Source organism: Lampris incognitus, chromosome 14 (assembly GCF_029633865.1).
Source record: "Lampris incognitus isolate fLamInc1 chromosome 14, fLamInc1.hap2, whole genome shotgun sequence".
NCBI classification, from domain to species: Eukaryota; Metazoa; Chordata; class Actinopteri; order Lampriformes; family Lampridae; genus Lampris; species Lampris incognitus.
The window spans coordinates 11,319,522-11,336,839 of NC_079224.1; the positions used below are offsets into that span (position 1 = coordinate 11,319,522).

The 17,318-nt window shown below is 46.6% G+C and overlaps 1 protein-coding gene across 1 annotated transcript in view; it reads left to right on the forward strand.

Moving 5' to 3' along the window:
- The window catches only part of ak5 (adenylate kinase 5), a 135,021-nt gene that overhangs the window by 33,531 nt on the left and 84,172 nt on the right, over window positions 1–17,318 (forward strand). The window contains exon 5 of the mRNA XM_056293301.1: window positions 226–339. Coding sequence (XP_056149276.1) covers window positions 226–339 — 114 coding nt within the window. The remainder of the gene's footprint in view (window positions 1–225; window positions 340–17,318) is intronic.

The window sequence follows — 17,318 nt, forward strand, 5'->3', positions numbered from 1 at the left end:
GTACAATTGGGGAGAAAAAGAGGGGGGGGGTAAAAAAAAGTGGGCTCAGGGGAACACAAAACAACCTACACATGTTTTACCTTGACATGCCACTAGAGGCATGATGCCAAGGTTATGAGACTATATGAAATGTATGTGCATGGTGTGCAAATTCAGTTAGTGGACAGTAGGACACCAGCTAGGTCTCTGGAGGATAATCATGTTGATGTTGGCCTTGGTTTCCAGGAGACTACCATCACAGAGATCAAGCAGAAGATCATGAAGATACCGCAAGCCGCGGGGATCGTGATCGATGGGTTCCCGCGCGACGTCGGACAGGCCCTGTCTTTTGAGGACCAGGTGAGTTTTTATCAAGTTCGGTTATCTAAAGGGGAGGCTGGCCTTGCTTTCAGATCCTTTCCGAGTTTAAACCGAATCTGACTGAAGCAAGTCAATGAGAGACGGAGGCGCAAAAGACGGCTAAATTACCTGGCTACGCCGCCATCTAGCAATTTTACACAGCATATTTTGGGCTTTTTTGTCCCCCCCCCCTTTTCTCCACAGTTGTACTTGGCCAATTACCCCACTCTTCTCTGCTCCATCCGATCAGGGGAGGGCTGCAGACTACCACATGTCTCCTCCGATACATGTGGAGTCGCCAGCCGCTTCTTTTCACCTGACAGTGAGGAGTTTCACCTGACAGTGAGGAGTTTCACCAAGGGGAGGTAGCGCGTGGGAGGATCACGCTACCCCCCCCCCCCAAGTTCCCCATCCCCCCTGAACAGGCACACCGACCAACCACACCCAGATAGCAAAATTGCTGTGGCCCGGACCCGTCCCACACCCGACTTTCATCTTCCTTTCATCCGGCCCACATACCACGTGCAATGATGGCACCTGGGCGGTCCGCTCCTGTTTGCCAGATCTGGGCCAGAACCGAGCCATAGCAATGCTGCGTGTGCCACATATTTGCCAAGGGTGGCCCATATTTGTTTGGTGATACTTGGGCCATATTCACCACACGGGCCACTTCAGGGTCACATCCAGATGACGTGTTGCCGAGAGCACCGCATCTTTGCCAGAAAAGGCCCACATTTGGTTTGGCATATTTGGGCCATATTTGCTATTATACATGTGGGCCACTTCAGGCTCACATCCGTTTTGTCAGGGCCAGAAGAAGACCACCAGTGCCGCATCACTGCCTGAAGTGGCCCACATCCGGATGCTATCTGGGGAGGAGGCGCTAGTGCAGCGACCAGGACACACACCCACATCCGGCTTCCCACCCACAGACACGGCCAATTGTGTCTGTAGGGACGCCCGACCAAGCCGGAGGTAACACGGGGATTCGAACCGGCGATGCCTGCGTTGGGAGGCAACGGAATAGACCGCTACGCTACCTGGATGCCCTACAGCATACATTAAAATGCAGCACGCTTTACATTAAATGAAAATGCATGGCTCGAACCAAGGTCATGGTAGAAGAAGAAAACAGATGGGACCAAATAAGTAGTAGAATAAGAAATGTAAAAAAAAATCATTAAATATTAATAAACTGAATCCAGCACTCTTAATCATAAGTATGTCATATGCAGCGGAGTTTTGTGTTATCAATCACGTGTTTCTGGTAACGTGTTAAAATTTAAACACGGGTTGAGGCCGTACGGGGAGGGGAGGGGAGGGGAGGGGGGGAAACGTCAACAGGCCCTATTTTGTAATGCATCGGTTTGTATTTGGCCCTCACACAGAGTTATGAATAACACATGTGAAAACACCGCTGGCTGGTTTTGTGAAGGCGCCGGTATGAGTCCTGCTGGTTCAGAGCAGCGCGAGGACAGGCGGGACACGTGGGAGCTGAAGGACAACGGTGACGTAAACTGAACTCAAACCAGCGGCAACACGTATAGCATGCACCCCGGTTAGTTGGTGTCCCCGGATGTGAAGGTGCCACTTTGTCTGCGCCAGGCGGGAGTCAGTGTCCCGCCAGAGGACACGTCAGGAGGACGGTGACGTGGCGTCACTTCAAGGACCCGATTCCAGCCTGCTTGGAAAACCCGTGGTACTCCAGTGTGAAGTCTCCCTGTTCACTATGCCCCCCCCCCCCGGCCGTCCACTAAATGACTGTTTCAAGGTAGAAACAGCAGGTGTACAAGCAAGACGAAACAACGGGGATCGCCGGTTCGAATCCCCGTGTCACCTCCGGCTTGGTCGGGCGTCCCTACACACAATTGGCCGTGTCTGCGGGTGGGAAGACGGATGTGGGTGTGTGTCCTGGTCGCTGCACTAGCGCCTCCTCTGGTCGGTCGGGGCGCCTGTTCAGGGGGGAGGGGGAACTGGGGGGGAATAGCGTGATGCTCCCACGCGCTACGTCCCCCTGGTGAAACTCCTCACTGTCAGGTGAAAAGAAGTGGCTGGCGACTCCACGTGTATGGGAGGAGGGAGGCATGTGGTAGTCTGCAGCCCTCCCCGGATCGGCAGAGGGGGCGGAGCAGCGACCGGGATGGCTCAGAAGAGCAGGGTGATTGGCCAAGTACAACTGGGGAGAAAAGGGGGGGGGGGATTAAACAATGCATTCCAGCACCTATAAAGGTTTTACTGTCACCGTCGTTTTCATGTTCCGAACTGTATATCCAACCAGGGCTCTGGCCATTTTGGTGCCCCCCCATTAGGATTTGGTCCCCCCCCCCACACACACACACACCACCACCACATTACACCACCAATATTGCCTCATCACCACCCACTCATTCTACAGGAAAAACAGGGACAACAAGCACTTCAGTCGCCGCAATGGTTTCCAGATGACAAAATCCGTTTTTATTTCTAAAAATTAAAATTACTTGTCAAACAAACGAATCACGTGTCAGGGAATGGATAGATTATAGTGGCGGCTGGCCAGCACAGGGCGCTGGGCCGCTGCCCCCTTCAAACGCCAAGAGAGGAAAATCTACTTGCCCTCACTGATTAAAAGATACGTGACGATAAGAAGAGCAGCGCTTTAAAAACCCCCATTACAATAAAGTTCTCTGAAACAGCTGTTAGACATGGAGAGATGAGTATGGGGGAGATACAGGTAGTGAGACAGACAGACAGACAGAAAAAATAAGGAGAGACAGGTAGCGAGACAGGCAGATGGGTCTGTGACTCATCTGTCAACTCCACTAACAGTCGGGGGGGATTTTGACATTTCAGCACGTGAGCCCTGAGTCCTGTGACCAGGCTGACTGTGATTTAACAGAAGCACCACTCAGCACATCAGCCTGGATGACCCACCTCAATGTATGGAGGGCACAACAGTTTCTCTCTCGCTTAACGTTAATGCACCTTTTTTTTACCTGGATTTTGCCCCCCCCCTTTCTCCCCAATTGTACCCATCCAATCACCCCACTCTCCCGAGCCGTCCCGGTCGCTGCTCCACCCCCTCTGCTAATCCGGGGAGGGCTGCAGACTACCACATGCCTCCCTCCTCCCATACATGTGGAGTCACCAGCCGCTTCTTTTCACCTGACAGTGAGGAGTTTCACCAGGCGGATGTAGCGCGTGGGAGGATCACGCTACCCCCCCCCCCGAACAGGCGCCCCGACCGACCGGAGGAGGCGCTAGTGCAGCGACCAGGACACATACCCACATCCGTCTTCCCACCCACAGACACGGCCAATTGTGTCGGTAGGGGCGCCCCACTAAGCCGGACGTAACACGGGGATTCGAACCGGCGATCCCCGTGTTGGTAGGCAAAGGAATAGACTGCCACGCTACCCAGACGCCCTTTACATATCTTAAAGCATGTTAAGTTTGAATATGTCTCATTTCTTAAAATATACTAAAATTAATCATCATTCATTTTGCCCAACACTTTAAGCATCTGAGGGTTTGAACTAAAACTCAGTTCTGTCAGCATATCTCGTGACATCTGGTTGGTTCTGTTGCAGATTCAAGCATGTGGTCGCAAGTTGAATGTCACGTGATTCGGTTTAAATAAACCACGTCAGATCGGAGACATGTTACAGATAAACTGACGAATGCGGTACAATTACTTAAGACGACTTTTTAAAATGAAGAGTGCGGGTCGTGTTAGGATCGCTTCAGACGGGGGGGGGGCAATTGACCGCGCCCCATTCACTTTCAACGAGAGGCGAGCGCGAGCTGGCAGGTGGGGGGGGGGGTGCGGACAATCTGCCAGGTGGAGCGACGAGCGCGCGAAATCGCGTCAAACCGATTGGTCCTTGCCGTATGTGAGTTCCCTGAGATGTAAATAACTGTTTTCTAAACAGTTATACATCTCAACTCAGCTCAGCGGTAAACAAACTAACTGAACTAATTTGAACGTTAGTAGTTATGCGATTTAGTTATAGACTCTTTCTTTCAATATATTTAGATGATATGTTTTAATACAGCTTCTAAAAATTCTTCTGTGGCGGCCTGGCGGCCTGTCCAGGGTGTCTCCCCGCCTGCCGCCCAATGACTGCTGGGATAGAGTCCAGGATCCCCGCTACCCTGAGAGCAGGATAAGCGGTTCGGATAATGGATGGATGGATATTTCAATATGTTGCTATAGCCTATAAATAGGATACAGATGTACCGGCAGGGACACGGTAGTGCACAGAAGCCATTTCCATGGTTACCATGCACAGAGCGCGCCTGTCTGTTCACGAGAAGAGTGCATTGAGATCCTGCAGGGGGTACGCAGGTAGCGTGTCGCTTACCGTCTGAAAAGACCATTACGTGCCTTTTTATACGTAAATTATTACAATAGTGTAAACTACTAATAAGACACGTTAGCCCCTAGCTAGCGGGTCTGACCCTTTAGTCGAGCGGTTACTGATGTCGCCTTGTGGTGCAGTACCCCGGTTATTTTCTTGCCCGGTGCGGGATTCGATACGAGGTGTACTGCACCACAAGGCGACATCACTAACCGCTCGACTAAAAGGTTAGACCCGTTAACTAGGGACTAACGTGTCTTATTAGTAGTTTACAATAGTATCGCTTTGTTCATTTGTTACCTCAAAGCAGAAAATGAGGAAGGGCACCCAACGGTGAATTTTTTATTTTTTTCATTTTAATTTTTCATTTGAGGGCGACCAGTGCCCACCACAAGGTGACAGTCTAGGGGACTGCCTATACAGCCTATGCCTTTAGCTGGCCCTGTGTCGAACACACACATAGGGGTACTGTGCAAGGCAGCTGCCACAGCTCAGTAAGTAAATTGGATTTTGCAACGGTCCGCTCAAGCTGTTACCTGTGCTTAACTTAACTTGTGAATTTTATTGCACATTAGATCAGTATTATGTTAAAAAAAAAAAGAGTGAGATATTGGCTCTTCGGGAAAAACAGGAGATCCACTGCAGCTGAGTAATTGTTCACAACATTTTTTATTCATTTCAATTAAATTAATTAGGTTGGTTTTATAACCTGAGACCACACCAAATTCTGAAATGGCGTCCAGGCACTTTGCTGTTGAAACCTCAGGATCCGATGAACAACAAAACGTCATCTGCGTATAACGAAACTTTGTGGACCTCGTTGCTCCTGTTAATGCCTCTATCTCATTGTTTTGTCACAAAGCTATGGCCAATGGCTCGATGGCAAGGTCAAAAAAGGAGAGGTGACAATGGAGAGCCCTATATGGTGCCCCTTTGAAGGGTAAAATAGAGTGGGTATTGTTGGTCTTCACTGATGCCTGTGGCAGAGTATACAATGTTTTAATCCAAGAAATGAAAGTTGGGCCAAATCTAAATTTGCATTAAGATTTAAAGCTGGGGTAGGCAGTTTTTTATGGTGTCATTGGGCAAAAAATCCATAATAACCTTTGAGCATATTATAATTCAAGAGGGCTGAGAGAAAACTAGACTGCACTTCCTCTTGGCTATGTATTCAGGCTTTAAAAAAAATCTAGCCCAGCACGGAAGATTCTAGGCAATCACGGGTTCATCTGCTATTCAACAAATGCAGATGTGCGTGTATGCAATCAATTCACATCTGCCCTGCCCCCCCCCAGGTCACTTGAGGCTGTAACCCTAACCCTAAACATCAAAAAGACCAATTCGAAATGGCTGCTTCATATGAACAATATCAGTATAACGAAGAGATTCGCTGAAATTTTTTTTTTTTTTTTACATGGATAGATTATCAACTACAATACAAGTTTCAGTCTCGCTTTGACATTTGCTGGTTGTACACAAGTGTAAGTGAAGAGCAATGTGGAGCTCATTTGGTGGGAGGGACTTAGCGGATCGAGACGAGGTAGCAGAGACAGAGGTGGAAGGATTTGCACTGGAATGCTTGATGTACCTACTGCAGCTTTAAAAAGCTGTCTATACTCGATCCCTGCAAAAGCTTTGTGTGCATCCAATGTAATTACTATCTCTGGGAACAGGGACGAGTACTTAGAATAGATTATATTAAAGAAGCTGTGCAGATTGTAAAATCACTGCCTACCCTTTATGAAACCTGTTTGGTCAGGATGCACAATGATCAGTACCATAGATTCCAATCTGAGGCCAAGGACTTTTATGAGTATTTTATAATCACATGTAAGTGACCTGACTGGCCAGTAGGTTTCACATTTGGCTGCGTCTTTACATTTTTTGGCAAACAGAAATTGATCATGGATGTAGGGATAGGGAGTCTCTTTCATATAAGTGATTCTGTATACAGAGCACATTAAGGGAACCAATTTAGTGGCAAAGTCCTTGTAAAACTCAATCGGTTATCTATCTGGGCCTGGTGCTTTTCTGTTTTTCATTAATTTGATCGCCTGCCCGATCTCAGCCACAGATATTGGCTCTTCTAGGCTGGCTTTAACCTCATCATTCATAATGGGCAAGTCCAGAGACGATTTAATCGCGTCATAGGCTTCTGGACTTGGCTAAGCCAGTGGGCCCCTTCTGCTCCCCCATAAGCACATATCCAACAGCACAACGAACTAATTTCACTCAGCACATAGTGATACTGCTGAGCCATGCCTCACCATGACAAATGTACTGTATATGAATTCACTTCATTTATACTTAAATCACATCGTTCAAATAATACAAACATCTCTCTCCAACATTATGACATGTCACACTTCAAAATTTCAATGCAACTACAAACGCTATCAGCAATACATTTCTGCACCACTGCAAACACTACCACCAATATAACGGACCACACGAAATGCATTGCAATCTGCATAAACAGTCTAGAGCATATTAAAGCTTTAATAATAATAATAAGCATTAGAATTAAATACTGACTTACCCTTAGAACTGTCTATGCCTGGTTTTCTTGGAAGCAAATTCCCTATTAACTCCTTGAAGTCCAGTGTCTGAAGAATGTTGCCCTCACTAGACATTAGCATTAGATGGCTTGTGGCCCTTTCAGATGGACGCAATGCGATTTGAGCTGCACTCTCCGCTGGGTTCAGCACACATCTCAGAGAAGTCATGGAGGAACAGAGCAAAATAAGTGGGAGTTTTCAAAACTTCTAGCAGGACTTTCAAAACATTTAGCAGGACGAGTTTGTCATTTTGTTGTTGGAAACGTGTTTCCAAGATAGGGCTTTCCTCCCGAGGTCTCGATATAAGCCTAAACTTGTGTTGTACAATGCAGGGAATTCTGACACACAAAATATTATCTTTTTCCCCATTTGGCCTTCCATGCCTGGATGGCTGCCTCGTTTCTATTGCCCTCGTGGGTATTCGCCACAGTGCGCAGCACAAGCTCGCTAAGCGGCATGCGTCATGGTGCAGCGCAAGCCACTGTAAATAGAGTGCAGTGGTGCACCATGCGGCGTGCATCATGGCGCCATTGAAACAATGAGTTTCAGAGGGTAGTGGTATCATTGTCGCGTTATGTATTATGTTATTAATAGACATCCAGAGGCCCTTTGAAATTTAGGGTTCCTGGGCTTCAGCTCAGGAAAGCCCATGCATTAAATTGCCACTGGGCAAGTCCAGATTTTCAACAAGCCCATTATCACGAGAACTATCCTAAGTATATAGGGGGAAATAAAAATGTTTAAACTGATCATTAATGTCTTCTGGGTCAGATTTGATAGCCATCTGTAGTTTGTATTTCTGTAATAAAGTTGGCAGGCGGATATTGTCGATGAGAGAGCAGCATAACTGCACATTCTCCATGTTCGTAATGGAGTTATCTTGATTTTAAGCACATCTCCTCTGCTGGTTTAGTATCTGCAATGTGATGCTTTTCATAAAGAGGTCTGCAGATGGAGAGTCAGTGTGTTGCTGATCAACACCATGAATAAGCTTGGTTAGGTCTATGAAGCGTTTTGACCTGCTGTTGTTGAGACGGGCAGCGTATTCTGATATATCCGACCCTGAAGATATACTTTTAATGTTTCCTGTAAGGTGAACATAATAGTGTCTGGTAGCTGATATAGTTTCAAGGAGAAATAATCAATCTTTGCTGAAAGGAAATCTACAAAGTCCTTGTCCAATAGAAGTATTAGATTAAGTCGCCAATTGTGCTGTGGAGTTGAATTACCCAGAAGTCAACGTTCCATAACAACTGGTGAGTGATCTGAGGCGATGATACTTTCATAGCTGCAAGATTTTAGAAGTGGGAGCATTTTTTTGGCCAAAAGGAAAAACTCGATTCTTAAATATCTCTGATGCACTGCAGAGAAAAAGGAAAACTCCTTCAATGTTTGATTTTTCAATCTCCGTGGTTCTACCACACAGTGGTGTTTCTAGACCAATTTTACTGGGGGGGGGGGGGGGCTGGGGCCAGTTGTGTTGTCAGAGGGGCACAGTCGACCCAGGACAAAAGAAACAAAGAGAGTGTCCAAACGTTCAAAATGTTTAGTTCAGTATATAAAGCAATAGCGCACAAAAAACCCCAACATAAAATACCATGATTGGTATTTGTTTCAGTAACAGTATTTGTTTCAGTAACTTACAGTTACATTTTTATTAAATTACAATATTGAAAATAAAATAAAACACATTCCGATTAGCTTCAGCTCAAGTTACAGCACATTCTTTGCCGCAACACTTCTTTATAAGGCTCAATGAACAGTACAAGCTCTACGGTACTAGAGGGTGTATTTTCCTTTCCAGAATTTCACATTACGGCAACTGTATTCTGTGGTTTCTGTGATTTTTGGCAAACCGTTCAACAAATGAGTCAAGATTCAAAGCCTTTGCTCACCTAGACTCAATACTTAGTACACCCAGATTGCTCAATCTCCCATCAGTTGTGGTGGACCTGAGGTATGTTTTCACCAGCTTCAGCATAGAAAAACTCCGCTCACAAGAAGCAGAACTCACTGGGGTCGTGACTGCTATTTAGCAATGCCTCAAGAGCTAAAAAACACTTCTTTATACGGCTCAATGAACAGTACCAGCTCTACTGTACTAGAAGGTCTTTGCATCCCAGTCTGTATTTCCCTTTCTAAAATTTGGCTGAACTGATGTAATTCATGCCCCAAGTCATCAATATTTTAATTATACAATTGAGCAAATGAAAACGGAGCTGTCTCTTTCAGAAATGCATGACTCTGGGGGTTTAGAGCTTGGATGCTATTCATTATTTCACAGTTTGTCTTTGAAACCTGTCCGTAAGCTCATTGAGCATCTGATCAATGATGGGCTAGAGAAAGGCTGTATGAAACCCGTCTTCATCTGGTTCCGACTCTCTCTGACCAACGGTAGTCAGTACACATTGTTCACTTAGTTTAGAGCTCAGCCTTTTTTGTCGTCTTGCAGCTGGGCTGTATTGCAGTATCACATTGCTCAGAAATGTGCAACACTTCGTCCTACAAGTTATCAAAAAACGACCCCTGCCTGAAGTCATTCAATGTCTGGACTAAAGCATCAATTAAATCAACAGCTATTGAAAAGCCAAGTGATGAAGACTGTAGCATATCAGAGAAGTTTTGTTTCTCCAAACACTTTATGGAGTGTAACAAGATGCACAATGAATTCAAGATTTGAGCTGTGCCGGCAGACCTTGAGCCTCAATAGAGCTTTCACCATTGCATCCTTGGGCTATCTCATGCAGCACTCGCTTAAGGGCAGGCAATCTATCCGTAATGTTACGTAGCACTATAAATCAACATGCCCGTCGAGTGTCACTTAATCGCTGGAGTTCTCTTGGTGCACCTTTGTACATGTCTCTTTGTAGAGTTAGCCATTTAGGATGGACATATGACTCAGATAACAATAATACATTTTATTTGTGGGCACCTTTCAGAGCACTCACGGACATCTCACAGGACACTGCTAAAAAAAACAAGCAGCGCTGTATCAGACAGCATAAAATCAGAACTAAGCAGGGTAGACAATAAAATGTTAACACAACAGATAAGCATAAAATCATCTGCACAAAACTCAATGAAGCGTGTGTCAGACTGAATATGCCAGTTTGAAAAGGTGCGTTTTGAGATGGGATGTGAAGGTTGAAAGAGAGTCAGTGTTGTGAACTTCTTGTGGGAGAGAGGTCCACAGGCCGGGGGCAGAATGACTGAAGGCTCTAGACCCCATGGTAGTCAAGCGGACCGTTGGTGTAGTGAGCTGGAGAGCAGAAGAGGATCCGAGAGTGCGGGAGGGCGTGTGGATATGAAGGAGTTCAGAAAGATATGAAGGAGCTCGGTTATTAAGGGCCATAAAGGTGGGAACACATAGGTTTTCTAATAAGGAGAAGAACTCCTCTGCCTCGGGGCAGCTTTGACTGTATCTACACTACCGTTCAAAAGTTTGGGATCACCCAAACAATTTCGTGTTTTCCATGAAAAGTCACACTTATTCACCACCATATGTTGTGAAATGAATAGAAAATAGAGTCAAGACATTGACAAGGTTAGAAATAATGATTTGTATTTGAAATAAGATTTTTTTTACATCAAACTTTGCTTTCGTCAAAGAATCCTCCATTTGCAGCAATTACAGCATTGCAGACCTTTGGCATTCTAGCTGTTAATTTGTTGAGGTAATCTGGAGAAATTGCACCCCACGCTTCCAGAAGCAGCTCCCACAAGTTGGATTGGTTGGATGGGCACTTCTTTGAGCAGATTGAGTTTCTGGAGCATCACATTTGTGGGGTCAATTAAACGCTCAAAATGGCCAGAAAAAGAGAACTTTCATCTGAAACTCGACAGTCTATTCTTGTTCTTAGAAATGAAGGCTATTCCATGCGAGAAATTGCTAAGAAACTGAAGATTTCCTACACCGGTGTGTACTACTCCCTTCAGAGGACAGCACAAACAGGCTCTAACAGGTACTATTTAATGAAGATGCCAGTTGGGGACCTGTGAGGCGTCTGTTTCTCAAACTAGAGACTCTAATGTACTTATCTTCTTGCTCAGTTGTGCAACGCGGCCTCCCACTTCTTTTTCTACTCTGGTTAGAGACTGTTTGTGCTGTCCTCTGAAGGGAGTAGTACACACCGGTGTAGGAAATCTTCAATTTCTTAGCAATTTCTCGCATGGAATAGCCTTCATTTCTAAGAACAAGAATAGACTGTCGAGTTTCAGATGAAAGTTCTCTGTTTCTGGCCATTTTGAGCGTTTAATTGACCCCACAAATGTGATGCTCCAGAAACTCAATCTGCTCAAAGAAGTGCCCATCCAACCAATCCAACTTGTGGGAGCTGCTTCTGGAAGCGTGGGGTGCAATTTCTCCAGATTACCTCAACAAATTAACAGCTAGAATGCCAAAGGTCTGCAATGCTGTAATTGCTGCAAATGGAGGATTCTTTGACGAAAGCAAAGTTTGATGTAAAAAAAATCTTATTTCAAATACAAATCATTATTTCTAACCTTGTCAATGTCTTGACTCTATTTTCTATTCATTTCACAACATATGGTGGTGAATAAGTGTGACTTTTCATGGAAAACACAAAATTGTTTGGGTGATCCCAAACTTTTGAACGGTAGTGTACTAAGGCTAAATTCAGACGGTGGGCATTGCCATGGATGTAAAAAGCACATTTTTTTTGCTTTTTCTTGCTCTTTGATTCTAGCCTGGACCCCAGAATGCTGACCACTCATAATGGCAGCACCGTCATGTACTTGGCCTACAAGGTTGTTTTTGTATTCTAGACCATGACTTTCCAATATGTGGATTAATTTTTTCAGTAAGCCCTGCTGCGTCTAGCCGCTTAGCGGATTCAAAACGGAGAAAACGCTCCCGGATTGCTCCACTGAAACAGTACCCGAGTATTAGAGAACTCTGTTCTTTTTTTACATCTTTTGTTTCATCTGCCATGACGCCGAAGACTTCACCGTTTTACACTTCTTCTGTAATTTCGGTTCGAACCATGTCTGCCAAACAATGCAGAACCTCCTTCTGAATGGTTTTGCTCGTGTGCTTTGCATTATGAATGGAAGTCAACCTTTTTTTAACAGCTTTGTCATGGTTAGCGATTGTCTCTAGAATTGCCATGAAGTTCCTTTTATTATCCGAGCCTGCAGACTCATTGTGTCCTCTTTGGCAGTAAGTAGTAACACTTCTCCTATTGTTTTTATATATTTCCGATTTTTTTCTAGCCTGTTTGTCCTGCTCCTTGTTTAGCACACTTGCCAGTGTTGCGTTAATTGTTACAGCTCTCTGATAGTCCCTCCATGCAATCATTGCTTGTTTGTGCCGCTCAGACTTGGCATGGATTACAAAAGCCCCCTCTCTGTAGGTTGCTTTCTTCCAGTTTTTGAATCCGGAGGGTGAGTCAAACACTGTGTCTGTGCTATTAGGTGGGCGAAAATGTCTGCAGGCATAACAATACGCAGAATTTGATAGTTTAGAATACTCAAACCAGGGGTGAATGTGGTACCAGGCCGCCTTGAAGCTCCTCCTCCTGTACCCCATCGAGGTCCTTGGAAACACTTTCAAATTTGACTCCATCGGTGGGTCTTCTTTACATTTGCTGATATCTGTGGAGAAAGACAAACATATATATATGTGTGTGTGTGTGTGTGTGTGTGTGTGTTAGTTAACTAGAACTGCCAGCAAGATATACAGCCTGTCCTGGACAATGACAAAGTGTCCACTTTCATCAGCTACTACCTTTGAAGATATTAACTTCATACATTTCCCAATTAATACATAACTGTTCTCCAACAACTGGAGTTAAATTTGGAGTGGTGACACACATCCTCTTTGTAACCTGCAGATATCTGACATGCACAAGTGTGTTTCCTGTAGGAATATTACATCTGCCTTAGGTTTCATCAGGTGGGAAAACACCTTACTTCGCTTAACGGGGTGGTCGAGTCCCCTCACATTCCATCTTACAAATGTTGTTGTTGTCCTGCTCATCCCATCTGCGGGGGCCATGACTGAAAAGGGAAACTGAGGACTGTCTAGATAAATTCAGCTGGTAGTAGATCCACATGTCTAACCCTGGAGCGGGGGGGGGGGCAAAGCAAAAAAACAGTAATGCAAAACAACCCCTAATGCAGTGTTTCTCAACCCAGTCCTCAAGGACCCCCTATCCTGCATATTTTCTTTGCAACCCTGAATAGGTACCTGTTTGTAGTTATTCAACCAATCAGCAATGGATTTTGTCAGATGTTGCACACCTTGCATAATTAAGTGCTGCGAGATGATTGGTCGAGTAAGTACAAGCAGGGCTTCCTATGCAGGGTTACAGTGAAAATCTGCAGGATTTCTCAACCCAGTCCTCAAGGACTGGGTTGAGAAACACTGCCCTAATGTAACATCTAACACCCATTGCTGGGTGGCCTCTCCCCAACTGAGAGGCTGCACCCCCCCCCCCATCCCAAGCCATTATAGAGTATCATGTTCAAAAGCTTACCTATGTGACCTGAAGGCCCATAAAAACCTTATGAAATAACAATTTAGCTTAACACCTGCAACATTCAAAGACAGTGAGACCTGGGCAGTGTGTGCGGGAGTGTCTTTGTTCATGTCTGTGAGCGTTTGTGCGTGCCTGCATATATGTGTGAACATTGCATGCCTGCATACAAGTCAGAGAATGCATGCGTGCATCTGCATGTGTCTGCATCTGTGAAAAATGCAAATGAGCTCCAATATGAAAACTTGCGAATGGACCACTTGTTAACAAACTGACCCCATGACAAACTTATCAAGTAAGACAACACTACACGCAATGTTTTCGATTTCACATGCTGTCGATTAGCCGATAGGAGAGAAAGCAACAAGAACACTTCCTGAGATAATTCAATGCCTCTGCTGTCAGACAGGCCGACTTCCTGCCCCCGTTAGTCACAGCAATCTCTGAGTAGAAAGGCGAGTGCGCCGGACTTTCGGGGAAATTACGAGCCCGTAGAAAATCCCTTTACAAAGGCTTTTGCTGGATCGGAGAAGCTTCTCCGTAAGCTGTCCCGAGAGTTGTAATCCTCAGCTTGACTGGGTACCACGTCCAGTATCTAACGCCTTCGCACTGCCGTACTTGTTGTCGCACCTGCCTGAAGGCAGCCCTCTGCCACGCTACTGACTGTGTGCAATCGGGAAACACCCGAATCCTGTCACCTTGCTCTGAGATCAGATGTTGTGACACAGAGGCTTTCCGCAAAATTGCTTCTTTTTCTTGGTAGTCGTGGCACTTTGCCATAAACACTCTTGGCTGCTGTCCCTCAGCTGGAACTTGTTGTAAGGTATGGTGCAGTCTGCCTGCAACAGGCTGTTTATCCAGATTCAGCACTTGCTGAAATAACTCAGCAACAAATGGGCTTGGGCGACTGCCCTCCTCACGTCTTTCTTTAACACCATCCACCCATCCATTATCTGAACCGCCATCCATCCATCCATCCATCCATCCATCCATCCATCCATTATTATCCTGCTCTGTGTTGTGGGGATGCTGGGGCCTATCCCAGTAGTCATTGGGCAGCAGGCGGGGAGATACCCTGGACAGGCTGCTAGGCCATCACAAAGGGCCAAGACACACACACACACACACACACACACACACACACACACACACACACACACACACACATATTCACACCTAGGGACAATTTAGTATGGCTGATTCACCTGACCTACATGTCTTTGGACTGTGGGAAGAAACCGGAGCCCCCGGAGGAAACCCACCCAGACACGGGGAGAACATGCAAACTCCACACAGGACGACCCGGGACGACCCTCAAGGTTGGACTACCGTGGGGTCGAACCCAGAACCTTCTGGCTGTGAGGCGACCGCGCTAACCACCGCGCCACCCCCCTGCAGACACGGGGAGAAGAGGAAAACTCCAAAATCCGCAAATTACATCTCCGTGACCACGCCTCTAAGTCCTCACTCTCGGCCGTAAAGCTCACTTCTTTTCTCAGCTGGGGCACCTGTTGCTCTAGTGATGGTGTCTGAGTGGTTTCCAAGCTAGCAGTGCGCTCGCTCAGAGCATTTAGCCTTCGTGTTAGCATGCGCAATAGCCATTTTCATCTCCCCCTCTCGAGATGCTGATTTGCTGCATATTAGGGTTAGGGGTTAGGGTTAGGATTAAGTTAGGGTTAGGGGTTAGGGTGGAATTAGGGTTAGGGTACTTTGTCTCCACTTTCTCATCCACTTTTGCCAGCAGTTCAGATTATACAGATGTAATGGCCTGGAGTACAGCTAATTGACCTGGGTCTGCTGGGTTTGCGCCCTCGGCATGTTGCGCCGTAGCATTCTTCCTCAGCTCCAGCATCTTGTGAATTCGAAATAACTCAGCCTAAACCAAGTAAAAACTTCAATTCTTACGATATAACATTGCACACAACGCTTAAAAAGGGGGCGTCTGGGTAGCATGGCGGTCTACTCCGCTGCCTACCAGCACGGGGATCGGTGGCTCCGACTCGCTCGGGCGTCCCTACAGACACAATCGGCCATGTCTGCGGGTGGGGAGCTGGATGTGGGTATATGCGCTAGCGCCTCCTCTGGTTGGTCGGGACGCCTGTTGGGGGGGGGGGACTGGAGGGAATAGCGTGAGCTTCCCACGTGCTACGTCCCCTGGTGAAACTCCTCACTGTAAGGTGTAAAGAAGTGGCTGGTGACTCCACATGTATGGGAGGAGGCATGTGGTAGTCTGCAGCCCTCCCCGGATCGGCAGAGGGGGTGGAGGAGCAACCGGGACGGCTCAGAAGAGTGGGGTAATTGGCCGGATACAATTGGAGGGGGGGATCCCCCAAAAAAAAATGAAAGAAGAAAAGGTTAATATGGGAGCTCAGTAGAGAACGTCTACGTCTCCTCAAGGCTCCCCTCATTGGTCATCACATACAATTTTAACACTGTATAGCATTTCTTTAAATGTCTTTAAGACTATTAATCAAGTCTCGTTGTAAAAGGACAACTGACAAAGGATACACAGACTGGATTCTCTGTATTTTTAATTTGTTCAGTGATGACCAGAACACAGAAACGCCACAAATCCTTATTTGTGGCATCTGTAATATGCGATTTAAACCCACTAAAGTGATGGATTGTGGTTGTCATAACTGATCTCGAGGCCGACCCCGGACCCCCCTGACCTTATAACTCACCCGGCCTTGAGTCGCCTCGTCTCAGCTGCAGCCGCCCGTCACCTTTTTCAAGAGCAGAGACACAGGCTGGGAAGAGCTGGATGAGAGTTAACGGCAATAGACGTGTGTCAGTGGAAAACCAAACGTATATTGTGAGGGATAACTTGGGGAGGTTTTCGAAGTAACAAGGAGTCGCTTTACTCGTTACCTTAATCACGGGGACACGTAGGCGGCACGGTGGCGCGGCGCGGTTGCTTCACAGCAAGAAGGTCCTGGGTTCGAGCCCCGGGGTAGTCGAACCTTGGGGGTCGTCCTCTGTGTGGAGCTTGCATGTTCTCCCCGTGTCTGCGTGGGTTTCCTGCAGGTGCTCCCGTTTCCTCCCACAGTCCAAAGACGTGTAGGTCAGGTGAATCGGCTGTACTAAATTGTCCCTAGGTGTGAGTGGGGGGGTGGGGGTGGGGGGCTGTGATGGACTGGCGGTCTGTCCAGGGTGTCTCCCCGCCTGCTGCCCAATGACTGCTGGGATAGGCTCCAGCATCCCTGTGACCCTGAGAGCAGGATAAGCGGTTTGGATAATGGCTGGATGGCTGGCTGGCTGGATGGATGGATGGATGGATGGCTGGATGGATGGATGGATGGATGGATGGATGGCTGGATGGATGGATGGATGGCTGGATGGCTGGATGGATGGATGGATGGATGGATGGATGGATGGATGGATGGCTGGATGGATGGATGGATGGATGGATGGACGGGGATGTCAGTGGTACGTATGAACAGAGAGATGTCTGAGTCGGGAGGTGTGGCGTGAAAGCACCGAAACGCATTTTGTTTGTTTCTCTTGCGTATTATACGTTGTTTGATCGTCGTTTTGTTTGTCTTTTGTTTCACTTCTACGATACAACAAAAAAGAATAAGAAT